This window comes from Spermophilus citellus, assembly GCF_964194105.1.
Source record: "Spermophilus citellus genome assembly, chromosome: 4".
NCBI classification, from domain to species: domain Eukaryota; kingdom Metazoa; phylum Chordata; class Mammalia; order Rodentia; family Sciuridae; genus Spermophilus; species Spermophilus citellus.
In genome coordinates, this window is record NC_138185.1 from 214,197,897 (window position 1) to 214,217,063 (window position 19,167).

Consider the following 19,167-nt stretch of genomic DNA (forward strand, 5'->3'; position numbering starts at 1 on the left):
CACGTCAGCTGGCCAGACCCAGTGGACATGCTCAGGCACCCTGCCTGCCAACAGCAGCACGTACCTTCTTCTGAGGTGCCCATGGGAGCTTTTCCAGGATGGACCACATATTAGGCCACAAACTAAGTCAACACGTGGTGTATATTCACAGAATGGAACATCATTCACCTTCTAGAAGGAAGGATTCTGACACCAGCTCAACACAGGCAGGCCATGAGGACTTTATATTAAGTGAAGTACGCTGGTCACTTAGACTCTCCCCAGGCAACTGGCTTAAAATCAACCATAAGGCACGCCACTGTGCAGATGTCAAAATCTATATTTTTGAAAGTATTTCATGATATGGAAAAATAATTGTACACTCATGTAGTAAAAAAAATATAAAAGAGTACATGGAGCATAATCCCAATTAAATATAAAATTGTATATATACTACATATTTTTAAATATACACTCAACAGTGGTTAACTACTCAAAGTGGCAGTATGGTAACTGACAATATAGAAATGATTTTAAATAACTATCAATATGTAAGTATATTTAATAGAAATATATGTGAATTTTTTTGTGACTATTTCATTTTTAATATAAATTTTTATATTTGTTTATTTTCCAAATACCCTATACTGAGCACACAACTAAAAAATAAATGTTCATTTTTAAATGAAAAGGATTCTGTTGCGTGTTGGCCAGAGCGAGAGGAGCTGTACCCTCACTGCAGGAAGGGAGACACACAGGTCTGGCCATCCCACAGGGTAGGCTCCACTTCTGGCAGCTCTCCTGTGGAAATCACATGGAAACGCACAGAGACCAGGCTACGTCTCCTCCCAGCTTCATGTGTGGCCCTGAAAAGCTCTGTGCAGCACAGAGGCTGCTTAGCTAAGTAAGTTTTACCTCGTGCACACAATGAGAAGCTCCACAGTCCCCCAAACTGCAGAGATGTCCATGGAAAGTGTTTATGATCACTGGTGAAGTGGGAAAAGCAGGTCACAAAGCAGAGAACATTGTAAAATCCCCTTCTGATTAAAAAAAAAAAAAATCACACATCTGAGAAGCGTAGGGACCTCTGGGAGGAGAGGCGGGAAGGTGCTAAGAGCCCACCTCAGGGGAGATGGGGAATAGGTCTTGCTCTGTTTTGTCTGAGCGTCTGGATTTTATAACACACATGTGTTTGGTCTACATTCAGAATAATTAAATATCACATGGGAGAAAGGACAAGAGATCAACCCCAGGGACAACTGGAAGCACCACTGGCTACCCAAGCAAAAGAGCATGACAGGCGGGGCCTTCAGGCGGGGGATGCGGGCTGTGGGGATGCGGGGACTGTTGGGGGGTAAGGCTGTAGCCTCCTGCTGCTCCCAACCTCCGCTGTAGTGGGGTCACACTCTACAAAGCCCCTTTCATTGGCCTCCATTTACATATTTCAAAGCACCTTCCTGTTTCACCTTGGTCTTCTTAATACTCTTGTAAGGTATTGTTAGAGCCCCGTCTTGTAAATTTAAAACATGAGACTTAGAGTGAGAACCTAGATAAGGTACCTAGAAATCACAGAATAAAATCAGAATGGAACAGCAGGTTACCTGACACCAGAGTCTCATCTCCCAGGGAGCAGAGCAGCCCCACCAGCCCTGACCAGGTGGGCTGGGGCGTGTTTGGTCCCTTTATCACAGCGGAGCTACTTAGAAAGGCCATCTCCAGAGGCCACGCCATTTCCAGCTCTCACTGTCCTGACTGCACAATTACCTTATGTCCCAGCACAAACGGTGGCCCTGTTTATTTCTACTGCTCCCAGCCTCCTGTCTTGGGGGAACAACATCTGTGGTCACTTGGTATCCCAGAGATTCCCTGAGCCTTATCCCAGAGTCAGCCCTCCACTCGCCAGGTTAACCCAACCTGCCAGACACCGAGGAGCTTCTCACTCTTCCGCCTGTCCTCATTTCTCTACTCAGGTCTAAGAGATGGTGCAAGGGAGAGAAGGGGAGGAGGTGGCCTCAGCTCCGGGAGAGTGGGCACGTGGGTCTGTGCAGGTGCGCCCCACGGCTGTCAGGGGACGACTGAGTGGCCCATAGGTGCTCAGCATCTCACACACAGGTACAGAAAGCACGTCCAACCGTGACCAGCCAGGAGCCATGGCTCCCAGATCGCCCCACCCACAAGACAGGCATCTGGGCAGAAATCCAAGCAGGGGAACCTGTAAAATGCCATCAGTAACTAAGCACCAACTATGTGACAGACACTGTGTTGGGTCCCAAGGACAGCAAACGAGTGAGAGGAAAGTCTTCCTTTACAGGAGCTCACAGACAGGCAGGCGCATCTGGTGATGCTACAACCAACTCTCTACGTTTCTCAACGATCCTAATCCACTATGCCAAGATGGCACCAGATACAGGCATCTGTGAATGGGTGAGTCCAAGGTGGCTTCACAGAACTTAAAAAAACAGAACTTCCAGGAAGAAAATCAGGCAAGAGTGTGGAATCAGGCAAGAGTGTGGAATTGAGGTGAAGGCATCAGGGGGTGGCCTGAGAACGGGGAGCAGGTACGAATCCAGGGCATTCTCCGGAGACCTAGATGCATTTTGCCTGAGGAAGCTGTGCATGGCTGAGGGAGACCAGCCCACATGCCAACAGGACAGAGTGACTGAGATCTGGGCTCACTGCTGAGCACGCTCCATTCAGCTCGAGTCCTCCCTGCCACTCACAGAGTGGCACAGGCTCTCAACTACTTTCCCAGGACAAGTCTGGTTTGACCTCTTCTTGCTCTAGACCCCTGCCAAGGTTCTCTAACTTCCCTCTAACTTGCCTCAGTTTCCTTGTCTGCAAAACAGAAAGCATAATGGTGTTCACACTGTAGGGCAGCTGTGAGGCCTGAACGGGAAACCCAAAGAGGACGCAGTGCAGGGCACAGGAATCTCAGTGCACTCGGTCACTGAGGTCACTGGTAACTTCACCAGGTCTCCTTCTTTCATCTGTAAACTTGGAGTTTGGAGAAGTAAAAGACAGTAAAGTCCTGCCTGGTGCTGGCCCACAGAAGGCCTCAGTAACTGAAGGGTACTGGCTTCTGACTCCCAGCAAGCAATGGCCAACTCCCTTCCACTCAGAAGAGCAGATGTGTGGGAGCCATGGCATTTCCAGGCTGTCACGAGCCATCCATGAGCTGTGTGTGGACTGTTGGGCATAGTAGCCAAGTGAGGGGATAGGTCTGGCATTGCCAACTCCCTGTGGCACCCCCTCGGGGATTGATCACTTGATGCAGGTAAACCTTCCCCTCAAGCTCTGCCTAAGATCCCACACAGCACCTGAGATGGGAGTGACCTGCAAAGATACCAATCAATCTGCTGACCACAAGACACCATGAAGCAAGACCTCGCCCTTGAATCCCTATCCCTGTTATAAAATAAATCAAACGCAGGCTCATACTCCAGCCTACAAGCTTGACCCTGAAAGTTAAAGACCCATCCTGCCCTGCTTTCTGGATACTGCTTTCTGTGCCATGTGATTTTCCACAACCACCTTCTTAGCTTAATGTTGCAGCCAGCCTGTTTAAACCCAGTTTGTCCCATCTGCACGGGTCATGGTCGAGACCAGGCTCTGGCTAAAACCTTAATCATGGTCATGTTTCATGTCAGCCTTTGGGTCACCATGGTGATCCTAGAAAGCCTGCAGGTCAGTCCTGCTGCTTGGAGCAGTGCAAGGCAGCATGGGGAGGGCCAGAGCTGGGGACATCCCACTCAAGGGGCAGCTGCCCGGCAACCCCAATGGTCTGGCCATGGGGGTGGACAGGATAGCTCTGCCTTCTTTCCAAAGAAACTAGAAAAACAAATATTTAAGCAGAATGAAGGGGCTCGATGTTGAAATGCTAATTTACAAGTGTGGGGAACCTGAGCTAATAATGAACAGCCTGCCTGGGCAGCCACTGGCCACGGCACTCCTTCTGCCTTTAGGTGCTTTGTACATCAGCAGACATGGGCTCTCTTGCCAACTGTCTCTCCTTGAAAATTCTCTGGAACCTTGGCAAAGAAACAGCCAAGACTGAAGGTCTCTTAAGCCCTCAGAGAGTTCACCTGTCTTTGGGCGTCTCCGTCAACTGGGCTGGCAAGTCCCGGGTTGTTATGAGTCACTCCTATGGCCCCCTCCCACAACACATCTATTAAGCTACCGTCTCATCATGCCTGCTGTGTGCCAGGTGCCTTTCAGCACTGCATGCGTACTCTCTCACACGGTCCTGATGACCTGGTGAGACCTCTATGTGGAGAGACTGAGGAACAAAAGAATTTGCACAAGGACACCAGATCAGCACGTGCCCGAGGTGGGAACTGGACCCAGGCTGGCAGTTCAGCTGGTCTCCCTCCACTCTACACTGCCCTAGCTGTCAACCAGGCTCTCAGGGGCCTGGAGCTTCCAAGGCTACTGTCCACTTTCTCTAAACGAGTGGCCATCCCCTCTAGAGCACACATGTGACTCTACTCACATCTCCAGAGCTCAGAAACTAGCCAGACCTGGACACCTCTTGAGCCAGCCAGTGTTCCAAGAGCCAACTGTCACACTCATAGCTGGAGGGCCACTGTTAACCAATGTCACCAGGGCAGACTTGGGGACCAAGTCTCCTTTCCCACCTTGCATGGCAGCCAAAAGACTGAGCTGGCACTGTCACCAGCAGACAGCCTGCCTCCAGCCTCCTATGTCTGGGCCAATGCAAAGACCTGAGCTCAGGCCTCCAAGCCACCTCCATCCTCCACCAATGACCCAGCTGCTGGGTCACAAAGCCAACACTGCACAGGACACCTGAGTCCCACAGGCTGGACCCCCTGGAGCCCCAACATCTTGGACAGAATGTGCTGGCAGTACTCAAGTGGCCAGCTTGCTGCTGTTCTAAAGGGTCGGGCCCAGGGCCCAGGCCCCTGTGTAAGCCACAGTCAGTCACAATGCACAGTCAAGACTTCAGGAGCAGGAGGCAGAGGGGGTCCTTCAGAGAGTGACTTCTTAGTATTGGGAAGTCCAGATCCAAGTTTCCCTGCTGAAGGCCATCTGCAAAGGTATCACCCACCCCTGGCTATTACCATTAGCTGCCTTGTTTGGGGCTGGCATCTAAAGATATTCACTGAGCACTGAGCATGTGCCGGGCACCATAAAGAGCTTTACGTACAGTATTTTACTTCATCCTGACACTAATTCTATGAAGTGAATGTGACTGCACCATTACAGAGACAGAATCGGCAGCTTAGCAACAATAATACCTGTGTCCTGCCTTTTCTTTCTGTGAGATTGCATCCTACCATGCTAGACTACAAGCTCCCTCTGACCCTTGAATAGGGACCCTGTTAATCATCCAAGGAACTGCTGTGGATTGACCTTAACTAGCCAGGGGTGACATTAATGAATAAAAAACATGGTAGAGCATGTGGGAAGTTGACCACATGACATACACTGTCCAGTTACTCAATTACCAAGAAAAGTCCCCAGTGAAGTTGCACATTAATAACCAAGAAACTCTACTGAAATGCTTCTCCTTCGTTCCCTTGAGCAATAATCAAAGAACTCAAGCTCTGAGGAAACAGAGTGTTGCTGAGCTTAAAACCATCCCAAGTGTTCAGTGGGGCATCACAGGGGCCTAGCTGGGATTCTCACAGGGGACTCCTAGGAGGCTCTGCTACCCCCAGCAACATGACACGGAGGGGAAAAGACCCAGGTCTCACCTTTGGTGGCGTAGGATTCTGCAATCATCCGCAGCCTGTACGGAGGGACAGCTGTCAGTGGCAGGTCATCAAGGCCCACCCGGGCGTAAATGTTCAGAGCTTCTTTATAATCTCCTTCCACATAATTCAGCTTGGCCATGATCAGATTGGACTCTTGTAGGAATTCTGACTAGAAGGAAAAGGAGAGAAAGGCATTTTCCTACAGTATTTTGTGGGATGCTCCCTCAGGGCCCAGCCATCTACTGCCATAAAGCCCCCCGCCCCCACATGAAAACTGGCCCATCAATGTTCACAGCATATTACCCACAACAGCCCAAAGCACGAACAACCCAAGTATCCATAAAAATGTGGTCTAGCCATAAAATAGAATATTGGCCATAATCAAAAATTAAGTACCACAATACAGAGGAAACCCCCAAACATTATTCCAAGTCAAAGATCAGCCACAAAAGGCCACATATTGTATGCCTCCATTATAGGAAACATCTAGAAGAGGCAAATCTGCAGTCAGGAAGTAAGTTGGTGTGCCAAGGGCTGGGGTCTGGGAAGTAGGAATATCGACCGATGGTTACATGCATAGTTCCTTTGGGGCGTGCTGAAATGTTCCAGGGTATCATGGTGACAGAGTGCATAACTTCAGGAAGATGCTAAAAACCACTGCACTGTACACTTTAAGTGGGTGAACTAAACAGCATGGGAATCATATCTCAAGGTCGTTGTGAAAACAAATAACCCAGACCCCTGTGGCTCCCCTCGGGCCCTGAGCTGCACTGGGCCCCAGAAGGAAGGAACACTTCCCTAGTAAGCACTACAACGATGTGAGCACCCTCTCCAAACAAGAGAGGCCACTGCCTGGTGTCCTGGGTCCTGTCCCTGGCACTGGACATGCACAGACCAAAGCCCAAATCACCCACACGGGGCTTGCCAAGTGGGTACGAGGTCAAGACTTACTTTCCCATCGGGGGCAATGTTTCCCACTGGGTGATCAAGCCTGTGAGCTGTTGCTGACAAGAGTCCTCCTTCCTGCGGCTGAGGGCTGTGGCAAGTCTGAGGGGTCACCTTCCTTCCTGTCCCCTCTCGACCCCAAGTGCCACCTCCTCTGCCTTGCCCTCCCCAGCCTCACTGGCTGGAGATAAGAGGTGACCCAGCCATCTAAACTAGGAAACACATCCATCACCTCTCCTGGGCCTTCTCCTCACAGCTAAGTTGTCACGCTTGGTGGCTCTGCTCAGAGAGGCACACCCGCACTCCTCTGTCACCTGCGGCTCTGACAGGTAGGTGACAAAACACAGGAGAGCAGGCAGAGCATGGAGAAGCATCCCTGTCTGCCAAAGGGGTTGACACTTCTTTGAAGGGAGCAGGGACACCAGACAGTGTAACGGGCCTTAGGAAGGCCACTGTGCTGAGAGCAGCGACTCTTTACTGAGGCCTGCGAGGCCCTGTGGGGGACTAAAAGCAAGGTCAGCCCCAGCTCCCCTGCTTCCTCTTCTGTCTGCCTCCCTGACTACCTTCAACTCCGGGTGAGGCGCCTCACTCCTACGCGGAGGCCTGTGATCACCAAGGAGCCTTCCTCTCAACCCAGTAACACACGGGCTTAGCCTACCTCGTCCTCCTGGGAGACTGAGGCAAGAGCGGCAGCCTCCCGTTCTGTCCCCCTGAATGGTGCCTACAAGTCCCCACACATCACCCCTCCCAGAATCACAGGTCTGACAGGCGAACACACTGAAAGCAGGTGGAAGTTGCCCCCGCCAGTCAGAAGGACTGCCGCAGAGCCACCTGGCAGAGCCTCCTGGCAGACCCGGGCCTGAGAGCACAGTCTGATCAACGCTGCCCAGTTAGGCACCCTCCCGCCCTCCACCCTGATTCCTCCTCCTTTAAATCCAAAGCTCCTGTCAGTGCCCCAAAGACAGGGCCAGGACACCAAGTGTCATCTGCCTTCCCAAGGTGGCCACGCGATTCGTTTCCTCTTCTGCTCTCGCCATGACCTTGTCCACTTGGTTTTTGGGCCGAGTGGCCAGAACTGGAGTTAGGCCTCAGGCCTAGGACACCAGTAACAGCAGCACCGAGCATGGGAGGACAGCAGAGGACCAAGGCCGCGGAGAGGGTGTCGGAGGGGCCCAGGGAGAGGGTCCCCTGCAGGAAGTCAGAGCGCCACCTGGAGACAGACTTGAGAAGGTGAAAAGCTTTGAAAAAAGCACCCACCACAGGGCAAAGCAGCTCCAGGGCTGGGTATTTCAGAGAGTTTCCTAGGAGACTCTGGAGTCCCCCTCCTTCCCCAGCTCTCCACACCTGAACCCTCGCTTTAGCCAATTGAAGGGAGAATAGGAGCTGGTGCCAATTGGGGTCAGAGGTTCATCCAGAAAGGTGACAGAGTCCTGCAGGTGAGTGGTCGTGATGATGCACATAACACCCCTGAGCGTGCACTAACGGTGGTTCAAACGGTCCATTTTATGTTAAGTAAAAGTAAGTCTAAAAAAAGGAAACTGTAGAGCCCGATGGAAAATCTGCTTGGAGAAACTCATAGTCCAGAGGCACAGGATGGACACCCCAGGAGAGTCTTGCTAGGAGAGCTTGCCCACAGCAGTGACAGCAAGAAAGTAACTCGGTCCAGGCCACCCAGCTCCAGAGTGGAGGCAGAGCCCCAGCAGGGGGCCAGGTGCTGCCTTGTGTGTAACAAGCACAATCTTCTTGCCCTAAACCAGAGGCAACCTCCTCATCCAAGGCTCCATCAGCCCTCACTGCAGGCTGACTGCTCCTCCCAGCCTCGGTCACTTGAGACACACTGGACTTTAGAAGTTCCACATTAGCCAGTGTGAGTGTGGCAACATACCTGTGCAGAAGCTGCTCGACTCTAGAACATGCTTTATAAGGTGAAGGAAGCTAAAAACAGCAACAAGAGGGAAACCCCTTGGTAGAAGCAATAAAACAACAGTAAAGGGCAGGTGTCCAGTGGGGTAGAGCTTTGAAAGCAGTTCCATATTTCAACCTTAAAACAATCCTGAGGGCTGGGGATGTGGCTCAAGAGGTAGCGCGCTCGCCTGGCATGCGTGCGGCCCGGGTTCGATCCTCAGCACCACATACAAACAAAGATGTTGTGTCCGCCGAAAAAACTAAAAAAAATAAATAAAATATTTAAAAAAAAAACAATCCTGACCCATGTCAGCCTTAGCTGAGAAACATGGAGTTCAGAGAAGTTAAATAACTTCCCAAGATGGCACAGCTTATAAGCTCAGGACAGGGACTCAAACTGTGGAATTTCAACTTGAAATTCAACGTTCTTACTACCACATTGGTTTGAAGAGGACAGAGAATAAAGACCAGGGAGATAAATGGCTAATGTTTCAAGATGAAGGTTAAGGATAGGAAAGAATTGAGCAGGATGTCTCCCTTAACACACAGTCACAGGCTCATACCTGGCAGGACACTTGGGTCTGAATGACTATCCTGTGAGCTGTGGCCCACAGGCCCACTGTCCCTCCACTCTCTCCTGCTGAGCAAGACTCACCCAGTGTCTTTTGGTTAAGAACAGTGGACATGCAAACAAACACTTCCTAACTTCATCCTAGGTGACCTGGCCCTGAGGACAAAAGGAGGGGTGAGGAAGGCCTAGTGTAAGGCCCAAGTACAATGGCAGGTCCCCATGAGCCTGGGCTTCCCAGTGACAGCAGTGCCCTTGAGCCGGCCTCCCAGGGGCTAAGGTGGCCCAGTGCACTCAGAGACACAGAGACCTTCTGAAAGGTGGCCTCTGTCAGCACTTCCAAAAGGCATGAGGCACAGCCAGAAGGCACAGCGAGGCACAGCCAGGAGACAGTAACACCATCTTTCCAGGGCTTCCCAGGCCTCCCTGGGACAGAGGCAGGGAGGTGGCCAGATGGCCAGGAGGAAGAACATGAATGAAGGCTCATAGTCTCAGAGCATGTGGGAACTGAGAGGATCCAAGCTCAGGCTTGCAAGAGCCCATTAAAACCATAGAACCTTGCCCCAGAGAGGAGCGTGACCTCCCCAGAGTCACACAGCAAGTTGGAAGCAAACTCACGTTTCCAATACAGATGCAAAAGGTAAAGCCAAAAAATCTGGCTTCTGACAGCAGGTAGGTGAGTGCATACAATTGGACAAGAGTGAAGACCAAATAAGTAGCCCCAGAAGATTCTGAGACAGAAAGAGAAAGAAAGTGAAAGAGAACTCATCATCAAAGGAAAAAAGAAGTCAGAGCTTCAAGAGTTCACATATAACTCTCTGTCCCCAGTGGAAATATATTCTGGGGGGAAGGGGGCCCTAAGGGAGATGAGAGGACCCGGAGGATGGGGCTGAGATGCAGTTAATCATTTCAACAGAGTGGCCTCAGAAAGCAGTGAGGGCAGGGTCCACAGCTAAAGGGATGGGAGGAGGAGCAGGGCAAACAAGGAGAAATGCCCCTGTGGAAGGCGAGGGGTGGGAGGGGTTCCCGAGGAGCAAGGGGGGAAAGCAGGTGAGGAGCAGAGTGTGAGTGGAAGGCAGACCAATGGGGAGCTGCAGTGTCCCATGCGAGGAGACAAGGGTCCAGGCTCAGGCAGGGAAGCTCCTGGTGCCCCCCACTCAGAGGCAGTACCAGGCCTGTGGGAGTCAGTATGAAACCCCTGGCTCTGGGCCAGAGTGGCCCATTGCATTCACAAGCCACATGATTTGGTTAGGAAATTGTGCACTGGTGACGCTCATAACCAACTTCTCTCTCTTCTAGAGTGGAGCAAAGCGTCAGGCTGTTCTCTAAGCTTCAGAGTAACGCTGAGGTCACTCTGTTGAGGCTTTACTTTAAGCACCGAGGGAGAATGGTGCCTTCTGTCAGGATGGTAGGTCACTGAGCACTCTCAGAGAGAGCCCCCCAGGGGTTCAGCTTGATGGCCCAGGAAGCTGGCCTGCTTCCAAAAGACGAGCCGTGCTGTGTGCAGAAGCACTCCAACATGGCCCCGTTCGTCCCTGGCCACCCTTCCCAGCCGACGCCTCCCAGAGGAGATGATGCCAGCATCCCTTGCTGTCCCTGCTTCATCCCGGCTCATAGTACCTTGAGGTTCCCTCGGTCTAGGGCGGCGGTCAGATGCTTGCGGACCTCGGTCAGCTGGGGCTTGGGGCCTCGGGGACTGGCCCCCTGCCTCAGCGGATGTTCCTTCAGGTACTGCTCCAGCTTCGACTCCCCCAGGAGGAGTTCTGCCATGTCATCTACAAAACAAAGGGAGTCACTTAGTGGGAGCAAGGGATGGGTAGGCTGGGAAGGACCTGAGGACCCTGCTCCCCATGGCTCTAGCCCAGCAAGTTCCTCCTGAGGCCTCAGAAGTTTAGATGGGTCTAGTGGGCACTGTTCATTAGCAAGGAATGTACTGAGCCCTGTTCACTAGCAAGGAATGTCCAGCCGCGTTGGCCAAGCACTCCGTCATCTGCTGTCTCACATCTGCTGACTCCAGAGGGATGGCTACACATTAACATGGAGAGAGTCAAGTTCAGGAGGGAGAAAACAAGGCTGTCTTTTGATAGGGGCTGGGTTGTGGCTCAGTGGTAGAGCACTTGCCTAGCATGTGTAAGGCATTGGTTCAATTCTCAGCACCATAAATAAATAAATGAATAAAATAAAGGTTCATCGACATCTAAAAATTAAAAAAAAAAAAAAAGAAGATACAGTATGATCTTACAACACACAAAAAACAATGTGACGCATTTCCAAGAGTGGGCAGCGAGGTCTGGCTCTTCTGCGAACATAGACGTGAGCTGTTGGGACAGCTCTATCTATCTGTACAGCTTCTTCATTTTTTTTTTTTGCAATACCGGGAATTAAACCCAGGGCCTCACACATGCTGGCCAGGCACTCCACCCCTGGCTCTTTTTTATTTTTATTTTATTTTTTTTATTTTGAGACAGGGTCTCTGAGTCGCCCAGGCTGGCCTGGAGCTTCCGATCCTCCCCTCAGCCTCCTGAGAGCTGGGATTACAGGTTTTTCCACCACACCTGGATAAAAGTCAGGTTCTTAAAATGAGTTTGGATAAAAAAGACCTAGATGCAAGGTCTCTCTGTTTCAAAGTCAAAACTACATAGACACTGATGTCTAGGCATATTCACAGAAGTTTTCACTCCTAAGATTAGTTACCACTCTGTAGCATCTACACTGGCTGGTTGATTAGAATAAAAAGCTCCCCACAGGCTTAGCCCTTTGGAATTCCCACATCAGAATGCTCTGAATGCACCCACAGCAGCTCGGACACCCAGCTGAGCATGGTCTATTTTTCTGTGGTGGACAAAAAATAATTGTAACAAAATATAAAATCAGTTTTTAAAAAGTCTAGAAGAATAAGTCTCAAATCCACAATAGCAGTTACCCCTGGGGTACAGGGAAACTTTGATGGGGTGGCAGCCAAAATGGACTTTAGCATCACTTTTATTTAACACCCTGGTCCTAGAAAGGAGAAGGATTTGACTACTAAATGCAATTTAAAATTAATTCACACAACAATCCCTGAGGACCCACTACGAGTCCAGTGCTCAGCCCGTCAAAGGCCCAGGGCCAGAAAAGCCTCCTACACATCCATGTTAGTCAACCCAAACTGCAGTCCACACGCCATAGAGAGCCCTGTCTGTGTACTGAGAAGCTGAAATCATATTTAGACACAAGACCTAGATTCCGGGAGGAGCCCAAGAGCAGCAGGATAGGGCTGGGGTAAGTTATTGGGCACAGGAATTCTTAAGACAGTCAAGAATACAAAGCAAGTTTCCCATAAGGAGGAGAGAAGATCTGATGGTCATCAGTAGCATCCAACCAGAGGACAATGAGGCAATGCCCACAGAAGGAACAGAGACACGGTGTGGTCTCTCCAGATGGAACCAGCCCAAACACCAGCCGGCTAGGAAAGCAATAGGCAGCATCCCCCGGAAACATGAGCCTTTCTTGAGAAAGGAAATCTCCTCCTATGACACTGTCCAAAGCCAGGATGTGTCTTACACTGACAGACTCTCTACAAATCTGCCACATTTCAAGTGGTCAGTAGCTACCAGTAGCCAATGACCATCACATCAGGTGAGAGTATGATCATTGCTTAGAGAGTACATCTAAATATTTATCTCCCCGTCTGTCATGACCCTATAAAGATATCTAAAATAATCTAATAAAAACAACAGGAATTTCTGAACAATAGAGTTGGAGATTTTTAAACTTTTCATCTTTGTAGTTTTAATTATTTATATTGAGCAGAATCATTTTATATTACTTTAAAATTGTAACTGTTCCTTAAAAGTTGGGAGTTTATGCATGGGTATTAATCATGGCTATTTCTCCGATGTAAGATTATCAATCTATGCTGAACTTTTTTTCTATACATTTTAAATTTCCAAAAAATAAAATAAAGTAAAACAAAATGGAACACGGGATTCCAAGTACTAGAATCCCAGCTTGTGACCAATGGCATCACCTCGGTTTAGAGGACAATTCTGCCCATCTGAGCACAGGATTTCTCTCTCCCCATTACCCCTCCACCTGCCTTCCTGCTCCAGGACCCCCTGACATTACATCTGATGGGGGTACTGGGGCAGAATCCCTGCCCCGGAGAAAAACAGCAGCAGGCCGGGACCCCTGCTCTAGCGCTGGAACAGGATGGCGTTTCTCACCCCTCAGAGCATCAATTTCCATCACAAAATGAGAGCCACGCCATCCAGACTGAGCCTGGAGTTGAGGGGTTATCAGAGGCAGGGCTACAGCTGGGGTGGAGCTTAGCCCTCAGCGGGGCCATTATGGGTAGGAGGACCTGGACTGGCCAGCAGGAGGGAAGGGCACACCAGGCTCAGGGAAGAGCACGACCTAAGCAGTGGTGCAGAGGCCCGGGCAGGACAGAAACAAGAGCCCAGGACGAGGCTACAGTGTGGAGCTGGAGTGAGGATGGGGAGACAGGCCAGTCCTCCCCTCAGCTGCACCTCAGGATGATGTCCAGGGCCCTCAGTGTAAAAAACAGGTACCAGCCAGCCGCTCCTCCAGCTTCACATGCTCAGTATCCTGGGAGCCATTCGCCACTACTTAAGGAACACCCACTGAGGCGCTGGTGGCCTCCCCCTGCCCCGGGAACCACGAGTACCCCGGCCTGGGTGTTGCTGATCTGTTTGCGCTTCTACACTGGAAGAAGAGGCTGAAGGAAGAACCCGTGTGCGGTTTCTTTCTGAAGCCGGGCTGAGCACAATGTCTGGCCCAGTCAGTGCCGATAACCAGTGGATTAATCTGATGACAGGGTTAGGCCTGCTGCATGTGTGGCAGCTACTAGCTACCCCTGAACAGCTATCTCCCTCTTCCTCTAGCACAGAGGCTACAGATCACGCTTCCCAGGCCCCTGGTAACAGATGCTGCAGGCAACTGAGTCACAGCAGAGGGGACCACAGCCATGCAACCTCTGGGTTGTTCCTCTGGTTTGTGCCTTGGCAATGAGTCTGGGCTAATGGACGATGACACTCCATCCTAGCCCACAGGATGGAAGCTACTGAGGAGGGCAGAAAACTGTGATACGGGGAGCCTTGGTCCCCAACACCCAGGAGCTGCCACCAAGCCCCGGTCTGCTAATGGTCAATTATCACATGTGCGAAACGTTACTTCTATCTGGTCTTGCGGAAGCCACTGCTATTCGGACTTTCCTTACAAGAGGCCAAGCTGATGTAAAGTGATCTCCTGAAGAAGAAACGGGCTTCCAGGTGAGATGGAAGTACCGCCCCAAGTCCCCTGGCTCCCACACAGAATCCTGCAGCTCCCAACCGCACCCTTCAGGTACTATTCCTTGCTTTTTCGTTATACATGTGCAATTTTTTTACCTAAACAAAAAATCTCATAGTTACAAAGAAGTAAAAAACTGCTACCCGAGTGCTCTGCAGGATTCACCCCCCATAACTTCTCTGATCTCCTGACTCTGGGAAGGCACCAGTCTCAATGCCTAGATGTGGAGGGAGCCCAGCTGGAGCAGGAACACCTGGCAGGGGGGAGGGGTTTGCACTGAGAGAAGGGGGTTTTCCTCAGAATTAGCACACAGTCCCATACAGTCCCCGTCTCTCAGGACCACTCAATAGGATGTGGGGCCTAAGGAAGCTGAGTGTGATCCTGGACGGGGAGAAGGAGGCAAAGCTCTCACCAGGAATGTGCCAGATACACCTCTGCAAGGGGGAAAGTGGGGGAAAGGCCTTCCAGGCACACAACTGAACTAGGAGGCATGCCACAGCCTCCTCATTTGGGGAACTCCAAGTACTCTGTCAGAGCCAAACCCTAGAGTGCTGGGGGGGGGGGGGCAGTCGGGGGCTCTTACCAGGTGGGTGAGGGTCCAGAAGGAGCTGCACCCTCTGAGCTTACGTTTGAGCTTGAAATCCAGCAGACTGGCTGTAAAACAGTTTAAAATTTTTAAAAATATCTAGGCTCCGATGTAAAATTATGTTTTATTTTATGTTTTATTTGTTCCCCTTCAAAAAAGGTGAATTCCCTTCCACTCAGACTCCCAACCAGGAGGGCAGATATTAAAAACAGTATGAGCTCACGCCAAAGAAGTCATTCAGGGGCTGCAAGACTCAGTTCTAAAACAGAGAGTGCTGGGTGGCCGGACAGCATGCGGTGAGCTCCGATGGGCTGGGCTTCAGGGACTCACAGTTCAGAATCCACTGGCAACAAGGAGCCGGCGTCGCTAGGCAGCTGCCTCTGCCAGCACGACCCGCTGCACACTAGGACCCTGAGCAGGCGAAGAGGCATCTGGGATACGTGAGAAAATTAATTCCAGTGGACTAAAAAATTAGAGGTACTATAGAAGAGGATCAGAATGGTAAAAGACACTTTTGTTTCCCACCAACATGGAGTAACAGGGACCAAATTCTCCCTCCTGTGCCACCCTCCCCTGAAACAACCTCAAAAATAATGTCTCAGAACATTGGGACTGGGTGACACAGAAGAGGCCCCTGAGGGCCAGGTGACACTCAAGGTAAGCCCTAGGAGCTTCCACAAGCGACACAGAATCAGGGACCTTGCACAGCTCTGTGCACACAGACTCCAGGCATCTGCCTTTTCTGGCCTCTCACCTACACATACACAGCAGGCCCAGAGGAGCTCGGGCTGGGCTTCCACAGCTGCACGTGGAGCTGCCACCCTGCAAAGCAGGCTGGGCGCGTGACTTCCAGAATGGAGAAGCCCAGGCAGCATGACATACAGCAAAACAGCTTTGGCCTCAGGCTGCTTGGGGCCTGAATTCCACCACCCCACCCCCTTACTGGCTATGTGGCACAGGGCAAGACACCTGATGTCCCTAGCCTTAGTGTCCTCATCTGGCTGGAGTAAAGATTATATATGCAATACCTACAGTATGAAGCAGGTGCTCAGTAGACATTCACTACCATTACTGACACCTTGTTTCATTTAGGACATGCAATTTCCCAGGATGGTCATGTAGACACTATGGGGCAGACAGCTCTGAGACACAGTCCCTGTGCTCAGTGGGCCCATGTGTGGTCGGAGGATATGAACGCTGGCAACCTACATTAACGGCCCAGCCACACAAAGCTCTTACTAGGTGCCATGCAGTGTACTAAGCTGTTTATGTGATCCCGACGGCCCTGAAAACACCAGGATGATGACACTCTTCTTATCCCCCCCTTACAGACAGGGAGCCAGGCACAAGCGGGAAAGCAGCCAGATCCCAGAGCAGCTTATCCTGGAGCTGGGATGTGAACTCAGGCAGGTCCCAGTTGTCTCTCCAGCAGGCCCGGCACAAACCACCTGGACATCGGCATTCAGCAGTGGCCAGCTTCCCTCCTAACCAGCTGTGCGACCCTGGCCACACCGATTGGCCCATTTGCTGCAGGGGCTGGTCAGGCAGTTCTGGAGCCCCTTCCTGCTCTACCTGCTAGGATTCTTGGGGAACCACAGTGAGGACAGGCTCTGGGAAGCCTGGGACTGGTTTTACATTTCCCACTGCATTTCTTGGGAGTTTAGGCCAGGCGGCAGGAACCAGCCTCCCCATGATGGACATGAATTCAATATAAATCCTCAGCAAGGAGAGGCATTAGCCTCAGGGGACTGGTTCTCTGGTTTTGCTCCAAAGAGACAACCCCAGGAGCCTTGTGATGGCGCAGCTAGATGCATGGGGATGTCTGGATTCCCTGGTCCCCCAGGGAAGGGGGGCTATGGCCTGTGACCTTGAAGTGACTGCCCCTTCCTCTCAGAGTCTCCCCTGCAGGATAGCAGCTGATGTGCCAACTTTTGATCAGATGGGGCAGGAGGGCTATTCCTGGGGTTCTTCATATCAACCACCTGGGGTTCGTATGTCAACAGAGACACGTTTAATTCTACTCAAACCGCTCCTGCTGTGGCTGTCATCCCAGAGGACAAAGCAAAGCCCTATTCAAGCAGAATGATTCTCCAGCATCCCCTTGGACACATGCCAAAGACAGCCAGGTCTCCAGTTCTCAAGTCTCACGGGGATTCGATCTTCTCACTTATTGGGCTTCTTGTAAGTCACAGTTAACAGCATTTTCAGGGATTCCTCATCCCCCCAAAGAGCGCTGATAGGAAAGCAGGCATGATCATGTGGTGCTGGTAGGAGTATTCATCAACAAGAGTGACTCCAGGGGCAATTTAGCAGTTTCTACATGATAAATCATACATCTGTATCACCTAAGCAGAAATTCCCATTATAGGAACTTATAAATAGATGCACTCTTGAGCACAAATTCACAGGTATAGGGACACTGATTTTTGTGCAACCTGACTGATAACAGTAAAAATAGAAAGCCACTTACAAGGTCCTTGACAAGGACCTGTTCAATAAATTCAGATGTGCCCTGAACTAGTGCATCCATGAAACAAAAGCAGCAGATTAAACACAAAGCCATAGTAGCCTGACCACACAAATGGCCTGTGTCCTCTCACATCCTGAGTCCACATGCTATGTGGCCTCATGCACTGACCCTGGGCTTGGCTGCCCTGACCAGAAGGAACAATAGGCCTCTGATATACACACTCCCAGCTTAGAGAAAGGGCTTGCTGGCTTCCTCTTCCCCCTGGCTACCTATGGCCACCATGAGCACACACTTGGGCTAGCACACGCTTGTACTCAGCTGAGGATGAGTCACTGGAGGATGGAAGGCCACATGAAGCAGAATGAAGTTGTCTCAGCCAAGGCTCCAGATACATGAGAGCACCCAGTCCAGAGCAGCAAGGTCACCATGCTGACCTCCAGAGGGCCACCAATGCATGAGTGAGCCCTAGTGAGCCCAGAATCATGAAAGATGGCCAGGGTGGTTGTTGTAGGGCACTAAGTTTGGGGCTGACTTGTCAGACAGCCACAACCCTAACAATCTCAAAGACAGAGGGGGAAAAGCAAGATACAAAGGAGGGTATACACTAGGTCATTACAGTGTATACACAAAGACAAATAAATAACATACTTTCTTATGAAAGTACAGAACACTTCTGAAAAGAACCCCTTGAAAGTCTCAAGAGGGGCTGCGTCGGTGGCTGAGACAGTGCGGAAGGAGGTCAGTTTTCACACTACAGAAGGTAGATTTACAATGGCTCCATTTATGATTTTCCAACTTTACGATGGTGCAAAAGTGAGACACATTCAGTGAGAACCACCACACTTTGGGTTTTGAATTGTGTCTTTCCCAGGCTAGCCATATGCAGTGCCAGGCTCCCTGGAGAGGCTGTCAGCATGAGCCATACCATCATGATCACATGTATATATTCGTAAAAAGCTGTGTAGATGATTTTGCCCACCGTAAGCTGATAAAGTGCTCTGAGCATACTAAAGGTGCAGGCTGAGCGCTGATGCTCAGTAGGTCAGGTGTATTAAATCCACTTTTAACTTAGGATGTTTTCAATTTAAAATGGGTTCATCAGGATGTGGCCCCATCATAAGGAACACCCTATGCTCTTTTTAATTATTGGATTTTCATGAACATTCAATATCTACACAAAACAGTAATCAGTTAACTTAAAAAAGAGAGAAGAGCTATAACACAATGTGCCCTGAATCTCAAGCAGCTGGACTGGCTACCCACAGAGGGGTTCACCCAACCTGAACCATCACTCAGAGTCAAGTGAAGAGTGTCACATCCACAGTGACTCCTGAGAGCCATCTCCCACTCTTCCTGGGCCACCAGCCTCTCACATGCACATATGCTGGGTCCTCAGCATATTCCTGAGGCCATGGCCATCTGTGTCACATAGGGAACCTGGACACACTGTGCCTCGCTCCCTCTCTGCCCAAATCTCAGCCTCCTCTATGACCTACTCCAGGTCCACCTGGAGCAGCTTCCCCAGCTCATGGCCTGGGCTAGCCAGGGTCCCACAGCATCCTACAGGTCACACATCACCAGGAGCACTGCCGGCACCAGGACTTGGAGCTGTGAAGGAGCAGGGCAAATCTCTGCATTCAGCAGCTCACCCTCCAGACAGGGAAGACAGAGAAACCTGAAAAGAACCAGAGTGGGACGAGACTGCAGGGAA

General features: G+C 50.7%; 1 protein-coding gene across 5 annotated transcripts in view; it reads right to left on the minus strand.

The window, feature by feature from the left end:
* Nucleotides 1–19,167, minus strand: part of TTC7B (tetratricopeptide repeat domain 7B) — a 230,839-nt gene that overhangs the window by 198,154 nt on the left and 13,518 nt on the right. For 4 of the 5 annotated variants that reach the window (XM_081290633.1, XM_081290635.1, XM_081290634.1 and 1 more), the window contains exons 2-3: nt 10,732–10,886; nt 5,694–5,862 (exon numbers count right to left, since the gene is read on the minus strand). In XM_081290633.1, the coding sequence (XP_081146759.1) occupies nt 5,694–5,862; nt 10,732–10,886 (324 nt within the window). Of the gene's footprint in view, nt 1–5,693; nt 5,863–10,731; nt 10,887–19,167 lie in introns of those variants that run through there. The other variant, XM_081290636.1, reaches the window with a different exon arrangement.